This window comes from Bemisia tabaci, chromosome 10 (assembly GCF_918797505.1).
Source record: "Bemisia tabaci chromosome 10, PGI_BMITA_v3".
In the NCBI taxonomy this organism is placed as follows: Eukaryota; Metazoa; Arthropoda; class Insecta; order Hemiptera; family Aleyrodidae; genus Bemisia; species Bemisia tabaci.
In genome coordinates, this window is record NC_092802.1 from 14,704,239 (window position 1) to 14,732,227 (window position 27,989).

General features: G+C 41.8%; 1 protein-coding gene and 1 non-coding gene across 2 annotated transcripts in view; both read right to left on the reverse strand.

Moving 5' to 3' along the window:
• The window catches only part of Mgat4a (alpha-1,3-mannosyl-glycoprotein 4-beta-N-acetylglucosaminyltransferase a), a 181,802-nt gene that overhangs the window by 22,069 nt on the left and 131,744 nt on the right, over positions 1-27,989 (reverse strand). Inside the window, exon 3 of the mRNA XM_019052463.2 lies at positions 14,273-14,399. Coding sequence (XP_018908008.1) covers positions 14,273-14,372 — 100 coding nt within the window. The 5' untranslated portion in view covers positions 14,373-14,399. The remainder of the gene's footprint in view (positions 1-14,272; positions 14,400-27,989) is intronic.
• On the reverse strand, positions 21,892-21,965 carry TRNAI-AAU (transfer RNA isoleucine (anticodon AAU)). The gene has a single exon. It is a non-coding gene; the product is annotated as a tRNA-Ile (tRNA).

Sequence of the window (27,989 nt, forward strand, 5' to 3'; positions counted from 1 at the left end):
ACTTGCATGAAAAATAAATTTCCTCTTATTTTCATATTTATTCAATAAATATGTTTCAAACTTCACTCCAAACATTGAGGAACAAAACGAAATAATGGAAGATGATATAATTTTTTTTTTCTCTGCACATTCAATTTTTTTATCTGGTGATAAGTACCTATAATAATCTTCTAGGATGACTCGATAAAAAGAAGCTACAGTATATACATCTCTTTTTTATTTCTTTAATATATTGATCTATTTTTTGAAATATGCATATTTGTTGAATATTTGAAAGAGTAGAGAGTTCATAAAAATGAAAACGTCTATTGACTGGCTGGAGGAAAAGAGAAGAAAAATGAACATTATCAGAATGTTCCGTATATGTGTCAGTATGCAATTGCGAGAAACCAATTAACATGAACAAAAAACGATGTTATCAGAAATTGAAAGAAATATGGCAACCTTCGTAGTGAGGGGGCTGTAAAGCCGCCCTCCCTCACTCCTCAAGTAATGTCCTTGAGTCAAGTTCTGCAAAATTATTCTTTATGGAAGATGCTTACGGTCCCATTCGCCGAAAGTAACGTGAAAAAACAGCTATCAAGGATCCCAATTTCAATAGTCATGAAAAAGTGTGTCAAACTCGTATTAAAACTCGTTATTCGGCTGAAAAATGATGAAAAATGGAATCTACGACGAAAAATACATAGATGAGTGTAATTTGCTCTATTCTAAGGGTGGGAAATCTCCGTAATCAGAGAAAATAAGACGCGTGATGCGCGATGACCGACCCCTCCCATTGACTCGATCCACCGTGCGGCGCGCGGCGGGCTGTGCTGCGAGGATTTAAAAGGATAGTCCGCTCTAGAGAACAGGGGGAACGGATTCTTTTTAAAAGGTGTTTTGGCAACGTTGTTTTTTTACATTTAAACCTATGGAAATGTATCGATTCTTGGAGGGACTAGGTGCTCCGACAAAAATCGATGATTTACCATAGGTTTTAATGGGGGGAATCCGATGTTGTCGAATTGCTGGATCCGCCTCTGAAGGAGGCGAAGGTTGAAATAACACCGCAGATGAGGGCCGGTTGAATGGAGAGGTTCAAATAATGATCAGCATCGAAATTTTTCGACTTGATCTTGACTTTCGACGATGGCTTGATGACGGAACGCAACGCTGCTGTGCTAAAGAAAAAGGTCATATAAACATTCTGACGTTGCCAAATCTACTGATGAAAACCCCTTTTTTCTTAAATTCGTGCACTTACTCTTCACATGGAAAAATTCACATCGGATCTAGAGTCCAGAGACTTAAAACATCGACAAGAAAAAGTACTCTTGATTCAATCAGAATTTAGCTTAAATCAAGAACCAAGCCTCTTAATTTAAGCGGATTTCGTTTTGGTTCAAGCAAAAATCCGATTAAAATCAAGAGTATTTTTTCTTGTCAATGTTTTCAAGAGTCTGGACTCTAGATCCAATGTGTTTCTTTCGAGTGTTTAGAATTTTAATAATCTTAAATTTTGGATCTAATTTGTGAAAAAATAGCGAAGAAAAATATTCACGACTATCTTCGAAATCGGACATTTTGTCACAACAAATTTGGCAACGTTTCAATGTTCATACGGCGTTGGAATGGGCGTTAGGATAGGGGGTGGTTTTCGGATTTAAGGGGTGTTCATGATACTTTATCCGTGTGGATAACTCGAGTTCAGAGAGCTGGAAGGTACCACTTCAGTTGAGGCTGCTTCGATCCAGGAGGGGAGTATATGAGTCCTTCATTTCAGGTTGAGAGCCTTTTATATCCAATTTGCACATGAACCCATGTTTCCTCTCCTTTTATTATTTCACTAGACGCTTTTCGAAATACAAACAATGAGCCGAAATTTAAGGAATGGATTTAAGCATCGCATTATTCAAATGTCATGATTCTCCTTGAAAATTTTCGTCGATGACTTAGCACCTTACTCGTTTTTGGCTCATGTATGTTGCAGGCTGTCAAATCATCAGCAATTTGAAAGTATAAAGTGCGTGTTTACTCGTTAAATTGCAATAATTCAACTAAGAGCGCCTTCAAACCCCAGTGATACCCTCCGCTTTGGCAAGCTGTTAGTTTGCCACTACATCTCTATCTCTGGCAGATCCACCTTGACTGGCAAAAGCAGTGCTCCACTGCTCCCATTCCATGTCCCTCAAAAGTTCCGGGATTCGGAACTTTTTTGTTCCAATTTCTCTCCTTCAATGACCGTCAAAAGTTCCGGGATTCGGAACTTTTTTGGTCCAATTTCTCCCACTCCAGGACCGTCAAAAATTCCGCGATTCCTCTTAGATTTTTTCGAAAATTCCGAGAAAGTTCCGGAAAATGCAAAAAATCCAAAAAGTTCGGGAATTTCAAAAGTTCCGGGAAAAATTCAGGAAAATCTCAAAAGTTCCGGAATTCGGAACTAGTTCCGGGAAATGGGAGCAGTGGGCAAAAGCAAACACGACAAAATCCGGATTTCCCGGTTTTCGCTGACACTCAACACCGGACACCCCTCGCAACGCAACGCAGGAGAAACACCGCCCTCCTCTACTGCCTTGCTCAGGAAAAACGCCGTATGAACCTTCAGGCGTTGCCGGATTTCCTTTGATAAAACACGAATTACCTGGTAAACTTAAGAATATTTTCCTCCCACTTTTCAGATAATTTTGTTCGCAATTTCATCTAAAGTTCCTGACAATTTCAAGTAAACATTTTCATAACATTCCTCAAAAATAAAACATTGTATCGGAGGAAATTTGGCAACTCTCGAACGTTCATACGGCGTTGTTCCTTAGCACGCAGTCCGCTTCCGATCCGCGCGTCGTGTATTTCGAACGCCCCTCGAGACCGAAGAACCCGGGGAAAAATATTAGCGCTCGCTGGAAACTGAGCAGGGTGCACTTTTGGGGTCGCGGGGTCGAGCCTTGTTGCGCTTTCCGCTCCGAGCCCTGGAATTAACGTCCCTGTCGAAGCCCCCCCGTTACCCTTCGGGGGGAGGGGTGGGGGCGGGGGCGGCAACGTGGGGCGGCACGTGTTTCGCGAGTTTTCTCCGGATCCGGGGTCGCACTTGTCTCGACAACCTTCTGCTCCGCATAAATTCCCGCAGACAAACCGCTGCCGGATCACCCGCCAATCCTCCCGTCCTAAGGAACAACGCCGCACGGTGGATCGAGTCGATAGGAAAGGTCGGACGAAATTTGGAGACTTCAAGAGCATATAACTCCGTTTATACAAAATTTTGAGAGTTCTGAAAGCGGTTCCAATGGTTTCCTCATGAAATTTTCTTCAAGAGGCACCCCTTGAAATTTAAAATGTGACGGAATGAACATCAAAATTTGCAGTTTTAGTCAAAAATTTCATGTCCGACCTCTCTAATTGATTCGACCCATTGTGCGCCGTATGAACTTTTGAAAGTTTCCGGATGGAGATGTTTCATGTGTGAGGAATTTGCGATTTGACTGTTGATTCTTATGTGAAATTTCGCGAGAAACACGATGGTGCCACTGGTTTTCCCTGAAATCAACCCCATAAAGGTACTATATCTGCGCCGTCATATCGCAAGTTCTTCCCCTTGCTCTATAACTATGCTGTGGTGTTTCCGTTTGTTTTATTTGCTGTGGTGCTTCAAGGGTTACGTGAGCAACACATCCGATGATAGGAGGGACGAAGTCTATCCTCGTTTTTTTCTAAAGTTTTATTCTGACAAGTAACGACACTTGATTAGCAATCTAGCGCGGAGCATTGCGAGTTCAAGCCTCACGCCATCGCGCCTTCAATTCTGCGCACGCAACACGGACATCCATCAAGTACGAATAGTTGTAGCCCTGCGCCGTCATCAACGCGTTTCCTTTCCCTCACTCTATTTTCGTTGTTTGTTTGCTTCCATTTGTCCTACGTGCAGTGGTTCTTCAAGGGCTACGTGAGCAACACAGCCGGAGTTAGGAGAGATCTATTCAGGCCTCGTTTATTACTTTCTACCGAATTCGAGCGACATTTCACTGGTAACACAGAGTGGAGCATTGCGAATGCAGATGTTGCATGTGTGAGGAGTTTGCGATTTGACTGTTGATTCTTATGTAAAAGTTCGCGAGAAACACGATGGTGCCACTGGTTTTCTCTGAAATCATCTCCAAAGCTCAAAAAAAGCTCTCAAGTTGAGGCCAAAATGCAGGGGATATCCCACCCTACCCTGAGAGTCCACCTCTACATCAAAACAAACTATCCATGCAAAGATATGGAGCAAATACATTGACAGGACTGCCACTCTATTTGGGGACTCTAAAACTGAAAACACGGCAACCCTGCTAATGTATTTGCTCCCTATCTTTGCATGGAGAGTTTGTCTTAATGTAGAGGTGGACTCTCAGGATAGCGTGGGATATCCCCTCGATTTTGGCCTCAACTTGAGAGCTTTTTTTGAGCTTGGGAGTTGATTCCAGAGAAAACCAGTGACACCATCGTGTTTCTCGCGAACTTTTGCGTAAGAATCAACAGTCAAATCGCAAATTCCTCACACATGCAACATCTTCATTGTGGTTCCTTATTATAAAATATCCTATATTTATGCGAAAAACTTGGCAACGCGAAGGAGAAAAAGGGCAGGGGGCGACGGGAGAAAACCGGGGGGCCGGCGTCATCGGGGACCGGTCGGGGGACATTTGTTTGGGGCGACGGACGGCGTGCGATTGTCACTCATGTTACCCCAACCTGCGTCGCGTCGATTGAATTATTATTCTCCCGCGAAGCCACGCTTCCACAGGCTTCTCGCGACGCCAAGTTGGGGAGCGCGCGGTTACGTTAATGGGTGGGGGTGCAATGATTCCAAACCTCTCTGCGGGCTGATTGTTGAAATTGATAGACAAAGCGATAGACAAAGAAGATATGAGGAGTATGGAGCGATCCTAGTGGTTGAAATGGTTGGTTCTTATAGACTAACGAGAAAATGACGGACTAATTGAAGGGTCTCTCGTGGGTTGCCATTACTTATTGCCTGCCTCATTTGACCCAAAACTGAGCCATTTCTCAGCTCAGTCTGTTACCCCTCACTGGAAAAAAAAACACATTGTATCTGGAGTCCAGACTCTTGAAAACATTGACAAGAAAAAATACTCTTGATTCGATCAAATTTAACCTTAGATCAAAAGGAAAACCGCTCAAATTAAGAGGCTTGGTTCTAATTGAATCAAGAGTATTTTTTCTTGTCGATGTTTTTAAGAGTCTGGACTCTAGATACAATGTATTTTTTTCCAGTGCTTCTCTTTGTTTTGATTTTCTCGGCCATCATGATCTGCAGGTGTCTATTTGGAATTTTCATATATTATTTCTATTCTTCCGACTGAAAATGGCTCAGTTTTGGGCCGAACCGTCTCGGGTTTTTAATGTGTAATTTTTAGCCTTGTTCCCCGATTTTTCCCCTACGTTTTTTATATCTCTCCTTTTTGTTCCAGCTGAGCTTTGCGACAGACCCATCTTGCGTCGCATACTGTCCGTGGAACCGTGGCTTTATATTACGCGCCGAGTAGGGTCAGGCCGGCGGCCTGCCATTTCACGACTCTCGGGGTCGACGGAACCGTTACTGGTGAGCGAAAAAAAATTCTGTCGATTTCCTCCCAAGATACATTTGCTCTCGAAAGATTTAAATTTGTAGAGAGCGAGACGAGAGAGGGGGGAAGAGAAAGGGGGAGAGAAAGAGAGAAAGAAATGACAACGATCGCTCGCACGCGTTTCTAAGGGCAGATGTCAAAGGTCAGCGATGGAAATGTTTGCAAAAGTGGTACTTTCCACACTATTCATACACGCTTGTTTTTTATAGGGGTTGATCAGACCCAGAGTGGCCACAGGCATTCAAGATTTGAAATTTCGGACTTTTTCGGATTTTCTCTGGTCAATTTTAAGAAAATTTCTTGACCAATAATACAACTGGAATACATTTTGCAAAAATGAACTAAGCAAGAGCATTCCTATGTTGCTAAGATTGTGTACGAGTATCTTATAGTCGTTCAATAAAATTACTGAGATCATGCAAAAAATTAAATTTGCGGAGGTAATTTTCGTCTTTAAGTTATAGTTTCTTGGGAGTAAAGATAAAATTAGTTGAGATAATCTGTGTATATTTTTTGTAAGTTGTAAGTTGTAAGTTTGCAAGTTGCAGAATCTTAGCGACATTGGAATGCTCTTGGTCCCTTTTTGCAAAATGCAATCCAAACGCCTAGATTTTGAAACTGAGCTTTTAAAGGAGGAAAAACTTGGGAGTTTTATTCCAGTGTGAATCACCCCATGTATTCTGCCTTGATAAGGAAGAACGCCGTATAAACCTTCTGGGGTTGCCAAATTTCCTTTAGTAAATCACGAATTTCTGAGGTACTTTGTCTCCAGTTTTTCAGATAATTTTGCTCGCAATTGCACCTGAAGTTCCTGAGCATTTTATGGAAAAATATTCATAGCTCTTCTCAAAAATACACGTTTTATCGAAAATTTCAAACGGAAATTTGGCAACTCTTGAATGTTCATACGGCGTTCTTCCTTAGCACGGCAGTAATAGAGGAACATAAGGACGGCCTCGAAGGGCGAGCTGTGCGAAATCCAATAAACTCGCCGAAACTGGCGAAAAGCGGCGTTCACGATCCGCCCTGTCAGGAAAGAAGAGGCGAATCCGCTATACGTCCGGAGCAGAGAAGGAGAACCCCGCTCATTCGGAGCGGGTGCACTCTGCAGCCGTTTCAGGGCTGAAATATGATTTCAGTTCGAGAGGTATAATCGGGCGGGTTGGAGCATTATTCATGCCATTGTTTTTCGCTCAAAGCTCCTTCTCAATTTTGGTGTGTGCGCGCTTCAGAGGGAAACCTTATGCTCGAGAAGCTGTAAACGTGGGGGTATTTACGGCGAGGACTGGGTTGCCATTGAAATACGGGCCTTCACCGAGGAAAAATGGGGTACATTTGAGGGGCTTGGAGGACAAGGCGCATAAGTGCAGTTTTTGAAAAAATTGAGATAATAATGATTTTGAGTTACACCAGTCGTAATGCATAATCTGTGATATATTCGCTCTCAAATTCCAATTTTTAAGCATCAAAAAGTCAGTTTGAACTTTCTTTCCAGGGCCGGGGGTGGCCACAAGGGTCGCGGCCTATGGCGGCAAATTTAGGGGGCGGAAAATGTTGTAATTTTTTCAAATGTAGGTGTAAAGAAAAAAATCTGATTCAGTAAAAAAAACAAATGAGGAAAGGCGAAAAAATCTCTCATATCCTGAGAGTTAAAGTATAGTAATTTCTAATTTGTTCGTCTTTCGGTGATACAAGAGATAGCGCCTTTCATTAGTCTAGTTGAGAGAGAAACCAAACACGCAATTTGGCCTGGAACGGCACGGCGCAGAGAGCAATGATGGCGAGAACTTGAGATGGAAAGGAGAAGCCCTATTGGCGCACCGGTCAGCATGAAACACATCTTAGCGCCTAAAAGACTCCATGAATACTTTACGCATTGAGTCAAACGTAGTGCGGTTAGCAGCGGTTGGCGTGAAACTCATACTGCCTACAAGACTGCATGAATACTTCACGCATTGCGTCAAAAACAGTGCGGTCACTTGGTCGGCAGCGGTCAGCATGAAACACATCTTAGCGCCTACAAGACTCCATGAATACTTCACGCATTACGTCAAACGTAGTGCGGTCAGCAGCGGTTGGCATGAAACTCATAGTGCCTACAAGACTGCATGAATACTTCACGCATTACGTCAAAAACAGTGCGGTCACTTGGTCAGCAGCGGTCAGCGTGAAACGCATAGTGCCTACAAGACTGTAGGGATACTTCACGCATAGCGCCAAACACAGTAAGGTTGGCGCGGTGGCGGAAATTAAGATCATTAGACCACATTCATGTTTATTCTTATTCATAATTGTTTCGTTCTTTTCTTATAAAGGAAAGGCATCGTCCACACAGAGATAGGTCTACGGAACTTAATTTTCGAGCAAAGTTCCGTGAACTTTTGCTAGTGTTGACAGGGATGAGGAACTACTATTTCTGACACGGTTTGGAAACAAAAACAACATATCGATTTCCAAAGTGCCAAGCCACGTATCTCCGTTTGCGACGTTACAGACTTCCTGCCGTACTTTACTTTTTCGTTGGAAAACCGGTCAACGTAATTATTTGACAACTTCCTCGATTTTCCTTCTCTGTAAGCAGTTTTCTTTTGAGGATACGTGCTTTTATAGATGAGCCAGAAATAATAGTTCCTACGATGTAGTCTGAACATCAGTTCATCAGTTCATATCAGAAATTCATGATTATTTTTCTTGGTTCCCAAGAAATACTTGCCTAATGAAAACTGTGCCCCCCCCCCCCCCCCCCCCGCGCCAGTGAAAAGGGAGAAAGTCATGTTTCCAGCATCGGATTTTTATTCCTTAATGAACACTGGAAGAAAAAAAACACATTGGATATAGAGTCCAGACTCTTGAAAATTTTGACAAAAAAGAAACCCTTGATTCAATCAGATTTAAGCTTAAATCAAAAGGAAATCCGCTCAAATTAAGAGGCTCGCTTCTTGATTTCATCAAAAATCCGATTGAATCAAGAGCATCTTTTCTTATCGAATTTTTTAAGAGTCTGGACTCTAGATCCGATGTGTTTCTTTTTCCAGTGAATCCCAGTTTTCTTCCGGATTTCAGACACCATAATTCCGGAGTGGAAAGTTCGGCAGCACGGCGCCGCGCCGCTTCACGAACACGGCTCTTCGACTTAAATTTAAAAATACCGAAGTGGCACTCACAACAAAAGGATTTATTGCGCCCTTTTCATTGACAACCCCCTCCCCCACCTGGACCGGGGGGGGGGGGGGGCGGCACTAGGGCCGCTCCTCCACGTTTCCGCGAGGAATCACTTCTTAGACAGCGCCCCGTCCTTCCTCGGGTTGTTGACGACTTAAAAATACATCTTCCAGACATTAATTTGCGTTCCCCGCCGCGAGCGTAACCTACGGCGAAGCGAGGGAGAGGGGCGTCAAAATATAAGTACAAATTGCGTGTTTCGTGTTGGCGCACACTTGGGCGAGGAACAATTATCGATTAATAACCTCCCCGCGGTTTCCCGGGCTCGGGCTTTCGAGCGGAGAAAGTTGGGGCTAAGTCTATGTTAAGACAAAAATAGTAAGGCTGAGTACGGGGTAATGTTGAGGTTAGGTCGTGGAGCTTTTACAGGGTGTCTAGTATTTTTTAATTTTGAAAAATCCCGATTTTTCCTGATATTTTATAAGAAATTCCTGATTTTTCCATTTTGAAAATTCCCGATATTTTCCTGATTTTTCTCGACTCCTGGCAGGGTAGGCAAAAAGCAGTACGACTTTCTCCGCTGAGGAGATTCGCGTAAGAAAAATTCCTGATAAAACGTCCGATTTTTCCGATTTTCCTGATATTTTCCGGATCGGCTGAAATTCCTGATATTTTCCTGATTTTTCTCGACTCCTGGCAGGGTAGGCAAAAAGCAGTACGACTTTCTCCGCTGAGGAGGTTCGCGTGAGAAAAATTCCCGATAAAACGTCCGATTTTTCCGATTTTCCTGATATTTTCCTAATCGGCTGAAATTCCTGATATTTTCCGGGTTTCCCGGTTTTTCCTGATACTGGACACCCTGTTTTAGGGCTCAAAACGGCAGCCAACCTATGAATTCAAAGTATCCAAAGTGATACATTATTACAACTGTTACGCCCCGTCGTATGTGAGGCACGACTATGACTTAATTTTGACATAATTTTACTCATTTTTGCGGAAGATCACTCATTTTTAAATATTTTTGGCCATCTTAGTTTGATATTAGAATCTTGAGGATTGGCAGTAACATTTTTTTGTGTTGGAGGGATGGCTGTCTTTTTGGGCCTTGAGGGCTCCATATTACGTGTCCATACTCTCCCTTAAGATACTCTAGGCAATACTGTTGGTGAACGTTGGCGGAATTTTTTTAATTTACGTAGACGGTTCTTTAATTTTTTGATCGCTAAGATGATGAAACGAATCCATTAATATTCAACCAGTACTTGTAGAGTATCCCGTGAGTGATTCTTTTCGATTCATCGTGATTTTTGAGCCATTTCCCGTAAAAAACAACTCTCCTTCATGCTCCAGCTGACGGTTGCAACAGGCCCATTCTGCCGTGTTGAGGAAAAACGCCGTATGAGCCTTCAGGCGTTGTCAAGTTTCCTCCGATAAAAACCGAATTTACCGGGAATATTATTTCCAAAATTTTCGGACAATTTCTTATAAAATTTAAGACATTAAAAATGTTTACACAATTCAATATAAAAATATCTAAAAAGTTCAAGGAAAAATATGCATGAAAGTGGTCAAAAATACATATTTTATCCAGGGAAATGGAGATGTTGTGAGGAATTTGCGATTTGACTGATGATTCTTATGTAAAAGTTTGCGAGAAATACGATGGTGCCACTGGTTTTCTCTGAAATCAACTCCCAAGCTCAAAAAAAGCTCTCAAGTTGAGGCCAAAATGGAGGCGATATCCCACGCTACCCTGAGAGTCCACCTCTACATCAAGACCAACTCTCCATGCAAAGATAGGGAGGAAAATACATTAGCAGGGCTGCCGTGCTTTCAGTTTAAGAGTCCCCAAATGAAGTGGCAGCCCTGTCAATGTATTTACTCCCTATCTTTGCATGGAGAGTTTGTCTTGATGAAGAGGTGGACTCTCAGGATAGCGTGGGATATTCCCTCCATTTTGGCCTCACTTTGAGAGCTTTTTTTGAGCTTGAGAGTGGATTTAAGAAAAAACCAGTGGCAACATCGTGTTTCTCGCGAACTTTCACATAAGAATCAACAGTCAAATCGCAAATTCCTCACACATGCAACACTCCATTTGGCAACTCTCGAATGTTCATACGGCGTTTTTCCTTTGCACAGCGGCACTGTGATGCGATACGATTATGAATGATAATGCACACGATGGAAGAAATTCGACAACGTCAGAACGTTCAAACGGCGTTCTTCCAGAACACGACAGTGTGGATAGCTCGACGGAGCCGTGTTCGCCTCATCAATCCCTGCGAATTTCCCCGCGAAGAGTCCTGCATATTAGAAGTCGCGCCAAGTCCCTACGCGATCCCTGTGTGTCCTGGATTGTTTCCTCGTAATTGCACCCGTGCCCGCGTCGGCAAAAGCAAAGGACTCAACCGCCGTGTCGTGCAAAAGAGCAGTAACTCCAGGCGGACGTGAGCCACGGTTGGCACGTCCTCTAATGCGCTCTGAAGCTCACTGGAGTTACTGCTCTCTTCCATGGCACGGCAATAAAAGGGCCAACGACCGGAAATGGAAATTCCCGGAAACTAGCTCGCTTGCTCAAAGGAAATATTTGGGCGGCCAGGTCAACGTGTTTCCGGCTTGCTTCAAGCTAGAGTACCTATACTGCGGGCTGATTATTGAAATTGATAGACAAAGCAACAGACAAAGAAGACAAAAAGGGTATGGAGGGATCCTATTGGTGGAAGCGGGTGATGGCAATGGACTAAGGACGTAGGTAATAGACTGACTAATCGCAACCCACGAAGAGACCCGATACTAAGTCCATCATTTTCTCCCTTAGTCTATAAGAACTACCCATTTCAACCAACAGGATTGCTCTATACTTCTTATGTCTTCTTTGTCTATAGCTTTGTCTAAAAATTGCAATAATCGGCCCGCAGGAAGGGCACGGGCAAGTCGAAATATGGAGCTCATAGACGCTACTAGTGCCACGTCACAGTCGGTATCGGTTGTATCGAACTGGATCCAAACAATCAAACATAACCTTACTATTCAACTTCAAACTATAGAATTTCAGAAATTATTCGCGCAGTTTGAGAAAAAAGTTGCGTTGGAGACAATTTTTTTAATCACGGAACGTTCCTGTATTATTAAGTTGACGGGATGAGGCAGTTGTAGAAAAGAGAAAATGCCTACTACACGGAGAAAAAAACTTCGTGCCTGAGACCCGAAGTTGAGGTCATACGGATCTCTGAAGTTTTCTGATCACGCATCGGAAAACTTTTGGTCGAAGTTTTTTTCTCCGTGCACAGCTTCCTTCGCAAAAAGCTATGCGCCTAGCTGGCTTTTGCCCTGTGCCTTCATGTCTTTTTCCCCCTTTTCGGGTGCCTTCACATTTTTTTTACCTCTTTTCAGTAACTGCTCTACGATTGGCCTGATAGAGCGCTTTTTGTACCCCTGAACGACAATTTGAATAAATATCCTAAAACCCGCCCGTTTTCGAAGTAGGAGCTTTCAAATTCACGCGACATGGGTCTTGCCTTCTCAGGGAATATGTTACCACGAACAATAAGCAGCGTTATTACGAAGAGAGACAAGTGTTTTCGCACGCCCCCAATCGTATCGACGAAGTCGGGATTGCGAATCTCCTGGCAGTTCACCACCCCCCTTCCCCCTCCCCCACGGGTTCTACAAGTCAGTAGGTCCGTCTTGCCTAGGCTTACACACCGCGTAATTGGATTTCCCCGGGTAGTCCCTCGAGTGGCCTCTAACCCGATTTTCCTAATCTAAAAACGACAAAAACCCTCCACCGTACGGACCCGTGAACACCCCCCCTCCCCCTCCCCCTCGACTCCATTTATCCGGTCTATATTTCGCGGGGTCAGGATGATCATCTACCTCCTCCCGCTTTCCGGTTCACTTATCCTCGATTTTCAGCTCATCAACCCCGGACCAGCCTGCCGTGCTAACGAACAACGCCGCATGGGCCATCAGGCATTGCAAAATTCCCTCCGACGATTCACGAATTTTCAGGAAATTTTTGGATTCTTCCGAGGATTTCGTTCGTTATTTTGATGTAATGTTTGAAAATTTCAAGGTAAAATATTCATAACTTTCTTCAAAAATAGTTTCCGGTGGGCAATTCGGCAACATTGAAAGCTCATACGACGTTTTTATTTGTGAAAAGGTTGACTGCCTTTTTGGGTCCTATAGACGCTATTAGTGCCACGTCACAGTCGGTATCGATCGTGCCTCTCGATTTTCGTTTGTCATTAACTCAATGAAAACATCGATTCCACTATGCCCTACTTCTTCTCACAGTTCTAGAGGACCGAAGCTTATTCAAATCGTGCCGGTTGCGCTGTGTGTTGTGTGCGACACTTCGATAAATCGCAGAATAAAGCTTGTCGAACTAAGTTTTCCACCCTCGGGGGTTTAGGACAACTTGATAGCTCAGTTGCTGTCTTCGCCAGGACGGCCTGTTTGCGGTCCGCCTCTTGGGTGTCACCGGAAACGTATTTGTAACATTTTGAGGGCGTTAAGTGATGTTCCGTCCTCACGGTTTTCTCCCATCACTGTGGGGAGAACTTACGATCGCATTATATAAACTTCGATGGAGTCCTCGGAGAAAAAGAGTTCCGAAATACAGAGTGTTCTAAAGTAAGACTCGCAAACTGATTGCGGTAGACGCACGAGTTGTACAGACAGTAAGTTGGAAGTTTTTAGCCAACGTGCATTACAGTCCAGATAACTAGAAATCTCAATACAAAGGGAAAAAGCTCAATCGAGCACAATTTTCCCTCGATGAGATACGCTGTTTGGTGCAACACTAGTTACCCTAAACGTTACCCCGGCTGTAATACTGTAAAAAGTTGTAAATTTGTACAAATTCGTGATCCTTTTTGTATAAAGTGAACAATAGCTGAAAGTGGGTTTCGAGGATCAACATTCTACGGCAACACCGCTGACCCGCTTTAAGGACTCCATTTTCAGCGTGTAAAGTCGGCTTTCAGTTCTCCCATTTCCCGGAACTAGTACCGAATTTTAAACTTTTGATATCTTCCCAAATTTTTTTCAGAACCTTTGGTATTTCCGATATGTTCCGGATCTTTCGGTATTTCTGAAATGTTCCGGACTTTTGCATTTTTCAGACTTTTTCAGAACTTTTGATATTTCCGAAATAATCCGGATCTTTTGAAATTTCCAAAAAGTTCCGGACTTTTGCATTTTCCGGAAGTTTCTCGGAACTTATAAAAAATCTTAAAGAATCCCGGAACTATTGACGGTCATGGAATGAGAGAAATTGAAACAAAAAAGTTCCGAATCCCGGATTTTTTGATGATTATGGAATGGGAGCCCTGCGGGCCGATTATTGAGAGTTCATAGTAGTCCGATAAGACATCGAATTGCGATGTATTACATGGTTAAGATAGGGCTATGTCTTGTCGTGTCGGGCTGACATAGTATCAATAATCGGGCCGCTGTCCGGTTTTGGATTAAAAACCAAGAATGGAAACATTTAAACAAACCTGGTTCGGAGACGAAGACGTAGATGGCGCAAGGGATGAAGACGAGAGCCAGGAGTGCGAGCAAGTGTTTCCGGCGCGGCAGGGTCAGACTGCTGCTCATCTCAACCGCCGCCTCCACCACCGCCTCCTGCAACACACAAAAACAACTCTCAATCCGGAGGATATATACTCCGATCCTCGGCCTCGGTCCTCCGAGCCGCCAGCAATAACGAGCTTTAATCCGCCTTCCCTCCTTAAAAACTAATTTCAGGCGCCCGTTGAAATATCGGCCCGCCCGCCCGTCGCACAGTGGATCCAGGCAATAGGAGAGCCCGGACCAGAGACAAGAGACCCTCCACTAATATCTTGGCCATGGTGGAAGCTTTTACTTTCGAAACTTCAGCATTCTACTGTTGACTTACCTACATGGTTGAAATTTAACAACGTGTTGGCAGTTTCGTTTTGCAAACAAGCCGACGTTTGGGAAACTAGTTTGGCTCATGACGTCACTCGAAGCTCATCATCCACCATGTAGGTAGGTCAAGAGCCGAAATTGGGGTGATGACTGTTGCTCCCTCATAATTGTCCATAGGAAATTGTTGAATTCCCGAAAGTAAAAGCCTCCACTTTGGAAACACTCTAGTCACAAAGGGCGCAGTGCTAACACAAAGCAGAAAACAGAAAAAAAAAAAACAAAAAAAAAAACCTCCACTTGTCGCCGAGAGGCCAGTGTTGGGTCTCTTGTCTCTGGCTCGGACACAATTTGGAAACTTTAAAAGCTTAAAACTCAGGGTTGCCACTGAATTTAGAAAATTAAATTTCCTGACATTTCCCTAATTTTCCTGACACATTTTGGTGAAAATCCCTAACAATTGAAGATATAATAGATGGTTAAAAAGAAATAGTTTTCAGGTAAAATTTGTTGTTCGAAATGTCAAACTCATGATACTGTCAATAAAGGTGACTTGATAATTTTTTCCGGACATTTTTCGGTTTTCCCTGACTTTTTAAAATTCCCTGACATTTCCTGGTTCTCCCGGTATTCTCTGACTGTGGCAACCCTGTAACTCCGTTTATACAAACTTTGAGATTCCAACAGTGGTTTCATTGGTTTTCGCGTTAAATTTTCTCCTAGAAACACCCCTTAAAGTTGACATGTGACGAAATAAACATCAAAATTTGCAGTTTTAGTCAAAAATTTCATGTTTAACCTCTCTCATTGAATCGATCCACTGTGCGTCGACTGCGTCTCCTATGGGGGCCAATTTTCCTTGAAAAACATCCGTGGCAAAATAGTGACTTGAAGAGAACGTTTTGTCTAGAAGAATCGTCGTTAAAGACGAATTGGGGATCATGGTGTGTTCATGAATTTTAACGGCGGAACCAGAAATAGAAATTACTAAGGAAATGCGCCCTGGCCGCTGAACGACTTGACCCCCAGAGAACGCTTCGCGCCCTCAAAAAATCATTTTCGGCGTCATATATGTCTCAAGAGAACCAATTGGACTCGTCTTTCGGTATGGGTTCATTGGGTGACAAATAACACGTGTGCTGTTTCTAAAATGAGTCCACAATTGAATTTCATTTATTGGAAAATGTAGCCCAATTAACGATTAGAATATTGTAGGTGTTTCAGAAATCGAAGTCGTTGTCTTTTTTTTTTTTTTTTTTTATACATAATACTTGATTTGCTTCTTAAGGAAACGTAATAAAAGTTTGAAAAGAATGACGGTAGCAGAGTTCATGCAACTGCTTTAAAAGTAACATGCAGGAGAATAATCTGAAAATTACAAATATCTTTCGTGTACACTTGAAGACGCGGAGTTACTGAATATTCTGTGGTGTGCCCGGGAGCTATCGCCAAGCTGAAATCTCGCAGGAATAACAAGCGAAACAAAAGTAAAATTCCAGAAGCCACATCCCAGTTTCCTAATTAGTGCGAACTACCTGCGAAGATTGCAATTTCCGCGGTATTTTACGGGCGGGTTAATATGAAACACAGCTTAAGGGAAAACACAACCCGTGAAAAAGGGATAATGGGGTGCATATTTTCGATGAATGAAAACGGTATTGGCTGAAAACTAATTAGGGCGTTCGCGGTGTAAAATGGATCAAAATACAGCTTTTAATAATCGCGTTGGAGAAACGTTGCCGCGCGTTCCTTAAAAGTCCACCTTGTGGAACAATATATTCCACCTTTAGAATGTAAAACTCTATTTTGCGATTGAAGATGCTTGTTCCTCACGAGCACTAACCTCATGAGACAGTATGGTTCCCTCAAACGATACAGCCAGTTTAATAGTGTCGTTAAATTCCGAAACGATCTCTCAATTAGGCGGCTGGCCTGTTTCTCTTGCGATAAACGAGTGAGGCTGGATGTTGTATCCATCCCTTTCAATTTCGTGATCATTACATTGTGGAATATTTCAAACTCCAAACACTGGAAAAAAACACACATTGGATCTAGAGTCCAGACTCTTGAAAACATCGACAAGAAAAAATACTCTTGATTCAATCAGATTTGAGCTTACATCAAGAACCAAGCCTCTTAATTTGAGCGGGTTTCCTTTTTATTTAAGCTTAAATCTGATTGAATCAAGAGTCCTTTTTCTTGACAATGTTTTCAAGAGTCTGGACTCTAGATCCAATGTGTGTTTTTCCAGTGAAGAGCGCATCGAGTATCCTTAAATTGATTGGACGACTTTTTAAATGTGGCAAGCGCCTTTGTTTTAAATATTAAGAGACCGGATATTCAATCGTATGCTGTAAAGACCGGCTAACATTAATATTCGATACATAAAAAAATCGACCACGCAGGGGACTCGGAGAGAGCGGATTGATTATTGAAATTGATAGACAAAGCTTTAGAAAAAGAGGACTAAGGAGTATGGAGCGCTCCTATTGGTTAAAATGGGAAGTTCCTACAGAATGAGGGATAAAATGATGGTCTAACTGTGGGTACTTCGTGGGTTGCCGATAGTTAGACTATTATCTACCACCTTTGTCTATTGAAACCACACGCTTCCACCGACGGGATCCCTCTTTACCCATTTCGTCTTCTTTGTCTATAGCTTTGTCTACCAATTTCAATAATCAGTCCGCATGAGGGACTTGAACTCTCCTCTTTTTAATTACGAGAGCCGATACGATTTTTACGAATAACGTCCTAAAATACGAGCTACTGGCTGAGAATCGATACTAGTTCAATGGAAGAGGGAAAAGCTTCGGATGAGGAGCTGAAAAGGGAACATTCCCCAAAACCAATTAAAAATAACGACTGAAACTTCAAGACGATGACGGGAGGGGGAGAGGGGTGAGGGCTCCGGCGACCGACTTCGATAACTGTTCGAGGGATCCCAACTTTAAAGTTCGGATTGAGAGGTCCCCGGTTCAGGTGTGCGAAGAGCGGTAGAAGTGGAAGTTTACTTGCCAATGATCCAAAGATTAATATTCAATTTCGCCATTTTGCCGGCTTCGACTCCCCTCACCCCCTCCCTCCAAAAGAAATTTCATGAAAAAACTTCAAGGACGAAAACTAATTTCTTCTTCCCTCTATGATCTGAATGAATATATTTTTTCATTAGACTCCTACATTGAGGTGGATCTCCAGCACTTTGGAGTTTGGAGAACTATTATGATGGTCGATCAATCAATTAATTACTTCTGGATTTGAGGATATTTCTTATGAACATTCCGGCATTATATCACGCTGTAGTGCGTCAGGTATTTGTACACAGTATTAGACTATGAAAACTTTGAAATAATAACTCCTGGCTGCGTTCCAATTAAACATTGCAATTTGCTTTGCCTTTCGATTTGCAATATTACTAAAAAACAATACATGAATAAATGAACAAGTAGTTTCAACATTTAAAAATGCGGAGCGCGCAGCTATTGAGGTCTTAATTAGGTGAGAGTGCATCAATTTTGAAACCGAACAGAAGAAGAATGGTTGAATGATTTCGGAGGCGCCAAAATAGCAATTTAGGACACATCGGCCATCTTGGATTATTTAATTTTGAAAATATGACCAAAAATTCGACCTCAATGTCAAGAAGTGTCGCCCTCTACCAAATTTCACGAGAATCGATCGAACAGAAGCTGAGATAGCATTTCCGGCCACGTCCACAGTCTTGACTTATCAAATTTTTAATATTTAGGTTGAAATTTAAGTTTCTCGTCAAACAATGCCACTTGTTGCCAAATTTCACAAAAATTGATCGAACAAAAGCCGCAAATAGCAGGATCAGTAGAACTGTACGTAGTGGTAACCGCTAGCGCAGCGATTAACTTACAAACGGCAGTGCGCCTTCATTTTCATCTGATACTGTGAAACACTTCTGTGGCAGAATAGTTGCTCAGGGCGCCTTTGACAGTATCGCTTCAACTTGATGCGACCGTAGAATACAGAGAATACCGCTAAAGCTACATATTTTCTCTTCACAGACGATAGGGTTAAAAACATTCAACATAATTTGCGTTGGGCACGTTAAGACTTGAATGCTAAAGAAAAAAAAATAAAATAAAAAATTTGTTTAAAAAAAACCAACAGCTATACAACAGGAAAAATAAATTATTAGTGGGTTGGAAAAAATTCCAGTAAGGTTATTCAAATTTATACGAATACACACTTTCTTCATAGAGTAGAGGTTGAATACCTCAGCTGGACACGTTGTACAGAAAAAAGAGGCTTATAGCAATTTGACGAGCCACAAACTAAAAGAGTGCAACCTACATACGCGAAAGTTTACCATTTAGATCAGGGTCAAAATTGCTCGACTTGGAAAGTCGAGCTCGGCTATGGGAAAAAAGGATACGTTTGTGTTGCCTTTTTTTTATTGAAAAAATTGGAGTAATGGTCCCATTCAGTCATTGTCTAGCGGCCCATTAGGAAGAGCATCCGCTCGCTGGATGAGGTCGTTAAAACTCGATATGGATGAAGATATTGACTCATGGAGGTATAAACCTTTAACCCCATTATTCCCCGACGAGAAAGGAAGCATAAATGTGCTCTCAGTCTGCAAAGCACCTTTTAAATATCAGACTTAAGTCGCGGGGGCTGAAGGCTCCGCGTTGCGAGATAACCACTACATTTAAGTTATTCAAAAACAAACGACGTTATAGCTTTCTAAGTTTGTGAGTGGAAGATTGCGCTTGAGGAAAAAAAGGATGGTTTCCTATCAAAACATCGCAACCGACCGATTTCTGAGCAGTAACCATGACTCCGTAGTTTTTATTGCGCAAAGAGGCGAGATCACCACACCGTAGGTCCAAAATGAATTTGAAGGGACATAAATTCGAGGGCTCCTTTCATAATGTTGACTGTTGAAAGAAAATTGTTGGATCGACTGGGAAATTGTTTTCATTTTGTTTCTTTTGAGATACGAGAGAATGATACTGGTAATTTGTATGTTTCGAATATCAGGAGAGAACCAGGCGACAGCTTCATTATCTCCAGCGTATTTTGCAAATTTGTGAACCTCTTATGTTGAACTTGGAATTTGATATTATGATCAACTATTTGGCTCATAAAGTTACGTCCCTAACTCATGATGCCAAAAATGCAAATAATTCGATTTTTCCAAAATCATTAGTCTGGTTTCTTAGGCTCTAAACCTCAAAATTGAATCTAAAATAACTTTACATTATTACAATTGCCTCTCAATGACATTTTATTTGACTACATTTGCGAGTTAATTGACTCAATGTATCTTTAATATTATTAATTTTAAATGTATGATTATAATTAACGTATCTTTGAAACATATTGTCTCAGGCTCAAATTCATGTTCGTTCCTTCATCAGCTCTTTTCCTCAGAGGAAAATTAACTGCATTTCAGACTTTCCCAATCATCGTGATTTTTGGAGCCGTTATCTATAGAAAAACACCACTTCTTTTGGCTCCAGCTGAAATTTGCAACAGACCCGTCCTGCTGTGCTAGGGAAGAACGCCGTAAGAACATTCGAAAGTAGCCAAATTTCCTCGAATACAAACTTTATTTTTGAGAAAAGTTATGAATGTTTTTCCTTAAAATTTTCCGACTATTTAGATCAAATCACGAACAAAATCCTCTGAAAAATCGTAAAAGAAATATTCACAAATTTTCCTGAAAAGTCGTGATTTATTGAGGGAAATTTGGCAACGCCTAAAGGTTCATATGGCGTTTCTCCTTAGCACGGCAGCATTCGACCCTTTTCCCCTTTTTTTCGAAAATGCCCTGTACAAAACGCCACCAACTGTGCGACTCTCAGTGCTCAATTGCGATGCACGGTGCATTCGGGTGGCATTCCTCCTCGAATCCCTGGGAATTGGATTATTACGAGGTCTTACGCGAGGTTTAAACTTTGAATTCGTTGTCTCGGCGAGCGGGGTGTGACGCTCGGGGGCTATCTCGCCCGCGCCCTGGGCCGGGGTGGCGCCTCATTCATCTCCGCGGAAAAGCTCGAGGCTTTAAATCCGTCGCGTGCTATCGGTGGGATCTCCGTCGACTTGGGTCCCTCCAGTCGATCGAGACTTAAGACCCGTCCCTGAGATAAGGCCCTTGTATATTCACGACGGTCCGGCAAAAACCGAGGAAGGAAAAAACGCGCGTGGTCTCTGTAAATCACGACGAGACGGCACTATTCTGCCGCGCTAAGGAGGAACGCCGTATGTACATTCGAGAGATGCCAAATTTCCTTCGATAAAATGTTTATTATTAAGGGCAGTTATGATAAATTTTCTTTGAAATTTTCAGGAAGTTCAGTTGAAGTTGCGAGCAACATTATCTGAAAAAATCGGAAGAAAAATGTTTACACGTTTTCCCGAAAATGCCTGATTTAGTTAAAGAAATTTGGCAACGCCTGGAGGTTCATACGGCGTTCTTCCTTAGCACGACAGTATTTTCCACTGATAGGCAGTTTTCTTCCACACGGGTTCTCTACATTCGCCGTTTCCTTAACAAAATTTCAAACTGAGAATTTCACTGATTTTTTTCTGATCTTATGCGAAAATCAGAAAAAAATTGGACACACGTTGCCCAGGTACATTCTTGTAAAAAAATGCATGGTTTGAGGCAAATTCTAGTAGACGTTAAGTTCTTACCGCCAGCTCAATGCGTGAAATAGGGTATTTCAGAATTTGGCTGGTATAATTCAGTTTACTGCCTGTAACGGAAGTATTCCTTCCTCAAAGGTTAAAAAATAAATAAATAACAAAATGAATAAAATACATTCAAGTAAACTATTGTAGAAAAAATTAATATAGTCTTAAAAGAAGATTCCAGTTTTAAAAATCTTTCGACATTTATACTTCCTTCTGCGCTATGCGTTCCGCGCGAGCTTTTATCCTCGCTCCTCTAGCGTAAGAGCGTATCGAAATTTCCACGTGAGCCCTGTTTTACATGTAAATCAATGCTTTCTGGGGCTCAAACGGAAATGAAGATTTGCCTTTACGCCAGAAGAGGAACGTTTTATCTTCGGCTTTAAAAAAAAAATGCTAGATTATCCGGAAAAAATTTGCAGTATCTTCCGGAGAAAGAAAAATGTGTAATATTTTAGTCTCTTCCGGATGCATGGTAACAAGACACTGAACCTACCTAGTAACATGCCCCCCTCCGTTGCAAGTCCCTGATGGTGAAGGTTTCGGATAAAACATTTAGTGGCCCATGAGGGGATCGAACCCGCGACCTTCGCGTTATTAGCACGACGCTCTAACCAACTGAGCTAATGGGCCAGTTGTTTAAGACACGGAAAATGTGCGCCGAAAGAGTAAATGATGTTATCGAGACATATAGTAAACATATTGAATACGTCCGCAAACCAACTCTGTCGCGCCTCTCTAATTCATACTGGTTACAGGAAAATTACGCGTGCGATACCAAGACTTCCGTGCTATGGAAGAACGCTACATGAGCATTCGAGAGTAGCCAAAAGTTTCCTTCAGTAAAATGTTTAGTTTTGAGAAAAGTTATGAATGTTTTCCTCGGAGTTTTCAGGAACTTTAGGTGAAATTGCGAACAAAATTGTCTTTAAAAATCGGAAGAAAAATATCCATAAGCTTACCAAGAAATTTATATTTTATCTAAGGACATTTGGCAACGCCTGAGGGCTCATACGGCCTTCTTACTTAGCACGGCAGAAGAGCACAGCTTGCGGTTTGAGTGTAATTCAGTGGCGAGTTGGGTGGGACTGGACTGGGCAGAGCGCATCCATTGAGAAATACGGTTAAAAAACATTTCTTAATTTATTTAACTCTTTGATGCCCGAGACTTCTTTTTAGCTGTATGTATTATTCGTTGGTTTTTTTTTTTTGTTTTTTTTTGTTTTTTTTTTTTTATTTATTTATTTTTTTTTAAACTTTTATTGCTGATAAGACTCCGTGTTATTAATTGTTAATCCGTATGTAAATACATTGATTTTCATAGTTTTAAAGTAGTATCCACGTTATTTCTATTTTTGGAAGGAAAGAAATACTTTTTCTGAGATTTCTTAATTGGTAACATACTGGCATTTTCTCACCCCTCCTCGTCAGTCGTATATAACTCCCCCAGAAGAGATAGCTCGGCCAATTATACCCGACTTGGAATGTCTAAGGATAGTCGTCAAAAAAAAATTCCCTAAAATGACACAACTCTCGCCAAAATAACAATTTTTAGACGTGCGCCCTTTGGGACGCGTGAGAGACCTCTAAACACGTTTTACTTCATTCTTCTTTCTTTAACATTCTTATTGATTTGGACACATCAAAGCATATTATGAGCAAATTTTTCTCAACTTTTAACAGTAGAAGGCTTTTTGACGCGCGTTGATGGCAGCGCAGAGATACAACTATTCGTGCGATTGATGGTCGTCCGTGTTACATCTGCAAAATTGTATGCGCGAATCATGAATTTGCAATGCCTCGCTCTGTGTTGCTAGTGAAATGTCGCTCAAATTCGGTAGAAAGATTAATAAACGAGGCCTGAATACGTCTCTCCTAACACCGGCTGTGTTGCTCACACGCAGCTCTTGAAGGACCACTACACATAGGACAAATGGAGGCAAACAAACAACGAAAATAGAGTGAGGGAAAGGAAACACGTTGATGACGGCGCAGGGCTACAACTATTCGTACTTGATGGATGTCCGTGTTGCATGCGCAGAATTGAAGGCGCGATGGCGTGAGGATGGAACTCGCAATGCTCCGCGCTAGGTTGCTAATAAAGTGTTGTTACTTTTCAGGATAAAATTTTTTTTTAAAAAAAAACGAGGATATCTCATCTCCTATCATCGGCTGTGTTGCTCACGTATTGCTTGAAGCACCACAGCAAATAAAACAAACGGAAACAACACAGCATAGTTATGGAGCAAGGGGAAGAACTTGCGATATGACGGCGCAGATAGAGTACCTTTATGGGGAGAGTATGACCACTTCAGTTACACTACCTCTGATTGGCACAGCTTTCTTAGGCTGAGAGGAGCCTCCTAGGGCCCTAACATGCGGTTGATACTGTACTGTAGGTAAATGTTAATACAAAATGACTCAAAATGTAGTTTCATTTGCATATCGCAACTAGAACTTTACTCACATACATTATTACGACAAGTTTACGTAGTTTTACGGCTAATCGTGTGCAGCTTTCAAGGAAAATCATTTTAGATGTATTAAGGCTGCCAGCAAGGACGGTTCATGATAACCTTCAAAATGCAGGGTGTCTCGTACTTTTAATTTTGAAAAACCCTGTTATTTTCCTGATTTTTCCATTTTGAAAATTCCTAATATTTTCCCGACATTTCTCGTAAAAACTATATTTATTGCATTAATGCATGCGAAAACTAAATTTTCTGATAGAGTCCTAGTAAAATAGTGATTTGTTGGGGTACGGGCCACATAAAAAAAAGACCGATGTAAACTATGTCAAATAAAATACAGGCACTGAAGATGGACGGACAATTTGGATTTATCGGAAACAAAGACGGCGCGACGACTCCTGGTACGGTAGGCAAAAAGCAGTAAGACTTCTCCGCCGAGGAGATTCGTTCAAGAAAAATTCCTGATAAAACGTCCGATTTTTCCGATTTTCCTAATATTTTCCTGATTTTTTCCTGATCGGCCAAAATTCATGATATTTTCCGGTTTTTTCCGATTTTTCCTGATGCTAGACACCCGGTTATGTGATCATTTTGAGAAAATGTTTTCTCAAGGCTGAATCTGCACAAAGCACGGATACAATGGGGCAGAGACGCGAAGCACGATTGGCCAGTGTCGACGACTATTAGCTCGGGTGACTGGTGAGGCGGAAATACGGTGGGTCGGAAAAGCAACAGCAGCCGGACGGGGGGGGGGGGGGGGTTGGGGCGGAAGTGGTGCTCGGACGTGGACGAAGCGGGAAATTTGCGTACGGGGTTAATATGTTTTCCCCGCCGCCACGGCCGCTACTCTTATATCTTCCGCGCGCCCCAATGAAATTAGCAGGGTTCGGGCACCGGCGCGGCGCCGGGGGAATAAAACAGAAAAAGCTCCGCGGATCCCGAGTCCAGCGAACCTTCCATGAGCCACCGTTGTCACATTTTCGCCAACAACCGAGCAAAAACAGGTTCAGGGTGTCTACTAAAACAGGCTGGTCAAAAATAAGTACTTTTACAGTACATTCTTAAGAAATTCAGTATCTCCTCCAACAGAAAAATCCCGTACTTTCTCAGTACCTCCATTCAATTTTACGAAATTCGGAAAATTTCAAAAATTTAAAATTGCGACAAAAATTGCAAAAAATTAAAAAAAATTCCGGACCCTTTTGCGGAATTTCCGCACTTTTTCGGTACTTCTGGACCGCCCTTAAAGAATCAGTACTATTTCCGGACTTTCTGGAAATTCCGGACATGTCGACACCCTGGTTTTTGAAGTTTTTAAGAATTTTTGACGGGGAAAATCGGAGACAAGAGACCCTCCACTAATATCTTGGCTATGGTGGAACCTTTTACTTTCGGCATTACTTTTTGGGTACTTTTCGGATTCTACTGTTGACTTACCTACATGGTTGATGTTCAACGACGTGCTGGCAGTTTCGTTTCGCAAGCAAGCCGAAGTTTGGGAAACTTGTTTGGCTCATGACGTCACCCAAAGCTCATCCACCATGTAGGTAAGTCAACAGCTGAAATTAGGGTGATGACTGTCGCGTAAGGATCAGATCCGTACAGGGTCTATTACTAAGGTGTTCGATGCAAACACCCTGATAATCGATCCTTTTTCATAGGTTTAAATAGCAGATAAATCGATCTATAACACGCCATGCCTTTGATAAATCTTGTTTAGCACTTCCATGCTCTAACTCCTTCAATGTGTACAATTGTACATCATATCGGATGATTGAGTCTTTACTTAAATCTGAAGCAAAAAGAGAACCCAGAACGAAACACTCGTGCGGTAGAGCAATAACAGTGAACGTATGGGCAAATAAATTTCTAACAAAGCAACTAGAACTTACTCAAGTTCGGAGAGGAATACATACTGCGACACACTACATTACGGAAATCTCTCACATTTTGACAACTTAAACAACTTTAACTGTTTCAACTTGGAGAACTTTTGCTTTAGAAAACTAAAGCTTCATTCCACTAACGAGTGTGCAGCATAGATCCTTGTCTCTCGGAGCATGACTACACAACTTGAAGCTTCACCCCTATGATATCAATAGGCTGGATGGGTAGACAAACAGAGATTACATTACATTAAAAAAAAAAAAAAAAAAAAAAAAAAAAAAGTTTTTTGGGAGGCTATTTCGCTGTAACGGCTCCCCTAAATTTGTGGTAGGTATAAAAACTTCCGAAAATACGGAAAAAACTTCACTTCAATTTCAGAATTTGGTAAAAAGTGTAAATTTTGAAACAATGTAATAAAATGAAGATTAAAGATGCTGGCTGTGTCTGATGAAAACCAAGCCATAATTGGAGGAATCGACATGAGAGTGCTCGAAGAAAAAACAGAACAGAGCTTTTGAATTATTGATATTAAGGACGTCGGTGCGAGAAACCAGAAATACCTTTGAGCTCAAGATAAAACCTGTTACAAATGCAAATGCAAAAAAATGTCACGGGTTTGTCGATCGATTCACGACTTTGTCGATTGATTCATGGCTTTGTCGATCGACTTATTTCGATTGAATCAACACCGTTTTCTTTTTTGATAATTCGTCGATCGGTTCACGTCAATCGATTCAAGTCTTTTTTTTATCAATTCATGTCGATCGAACTCATATACCTTCCGTACAAATTGTATTTTACGTTGTAATTGTAATTATGATGAGGAAACATGACAAACAATGCTCAAATTCTCACCCTGCCTGGGTACTTATTGAGTGAATAATGTAAATTTGAAAACAATGTAATAAATTGAAGATACGTGTTGCTGGGCGCGCATCATGAAAACCGAGCTGCAATATGAGGAAGTAACGGCGAGGACGCATCTGGGCTTGCTCAAAGGAAAAACAGAAAACAGAAGAGAGCTTTTGAATTGAGATTACGGGCGTGGGTGGGTGCGAGAAACCTTGTTAACGGATTAAGCTCCATCATTTTCCCCGTATACTTTGAATTACCTTCATGACATGCCCGGCTCGGATCCACGTTGCCACTTGGGATAACGACCCCGGGATTTTTGGGGTTGACCGTCATGCATCCTTCAAAATAAAGTACCTAGAGTACCTATTTATTTCAAATCATTGGCGGATCCAGCAAAGTGGCAACATTGCCTTCTCTCCATTTAAACCTATGGAAATGTATCGATTCTTGGAGGGACCAGATGCTCCGACAAGAATCGATCATTTAGCATAGATTTAAATGGAGGAAATCCGGTGTTGCCAAATTGCTGGATCCGCCTCTCTTTAAAATAAATGAAATTTTTGTAAATTAAATTGCAAAATTAAATTTGGCAATAACTGATGTGGCTTGGTTCCTTTCCGCTTGCCGCAGTCTAGAGTACCTGTGTACAGGAGAGTATTGCCATCTCGATCCTTTAACTACAGAAAAAGTGTGCCGCTCTCTAATTGGTCGGCTATTATTGACCCCTAAGTCGGCCCAATGTAAACAAACCCTAGCCCCTCCGCTCCTAGTTTGGCCCAATGTAAACAAACAAGATGGTGACAAAGTTCTAGTCATGATTTTGGATGTGATGGAATTTTTTTTACATCCAACTTTTGAATTGTTCGGATCGAACTTTGATGGACATTTTTACCGAATATTAACCTCTGAGTGTGACTATCATTTTTCAATTCACGTAAGATCTGACCGATTCCCCTAGTTTGTCCGGTATCTTAAAATATTCTCCGGCAACTTCTACATTTTCACCTGCCTTCCTGGTGGAGTGCCTCGTAAAGAATACGTACACATTTCATTCACTAGACACAAGACTAGTGCCCAAAATGGCGCTCACTTTTAGAGGAGGATTGTTGCCAACTTTTAACCGTAGACACCTGCTGTACTTGTTGCCAACAGTCACACACAAATTCACATTGAAAGGAGTTCCTTCCTCATGAACTCGCTCTTTACACCGACCATAATACGCGTCATAGAGACATTTATAGGATACAATACGATAAATTTTGGATTTTTTTACCCCACCCTCTTGACGTTTTTCTGACGGAGATCCCTATCCTTCGACACGAAAAAAATGACGTAACGTGCTCCCTTCAATCAACTCCTACCTTTAGTGGGTTAAGTATTTTATGAACGGCTCCTTATTACATTTCATAATTTAAGTTGTTGCAAATGTCAGCTAGAGCAAAAA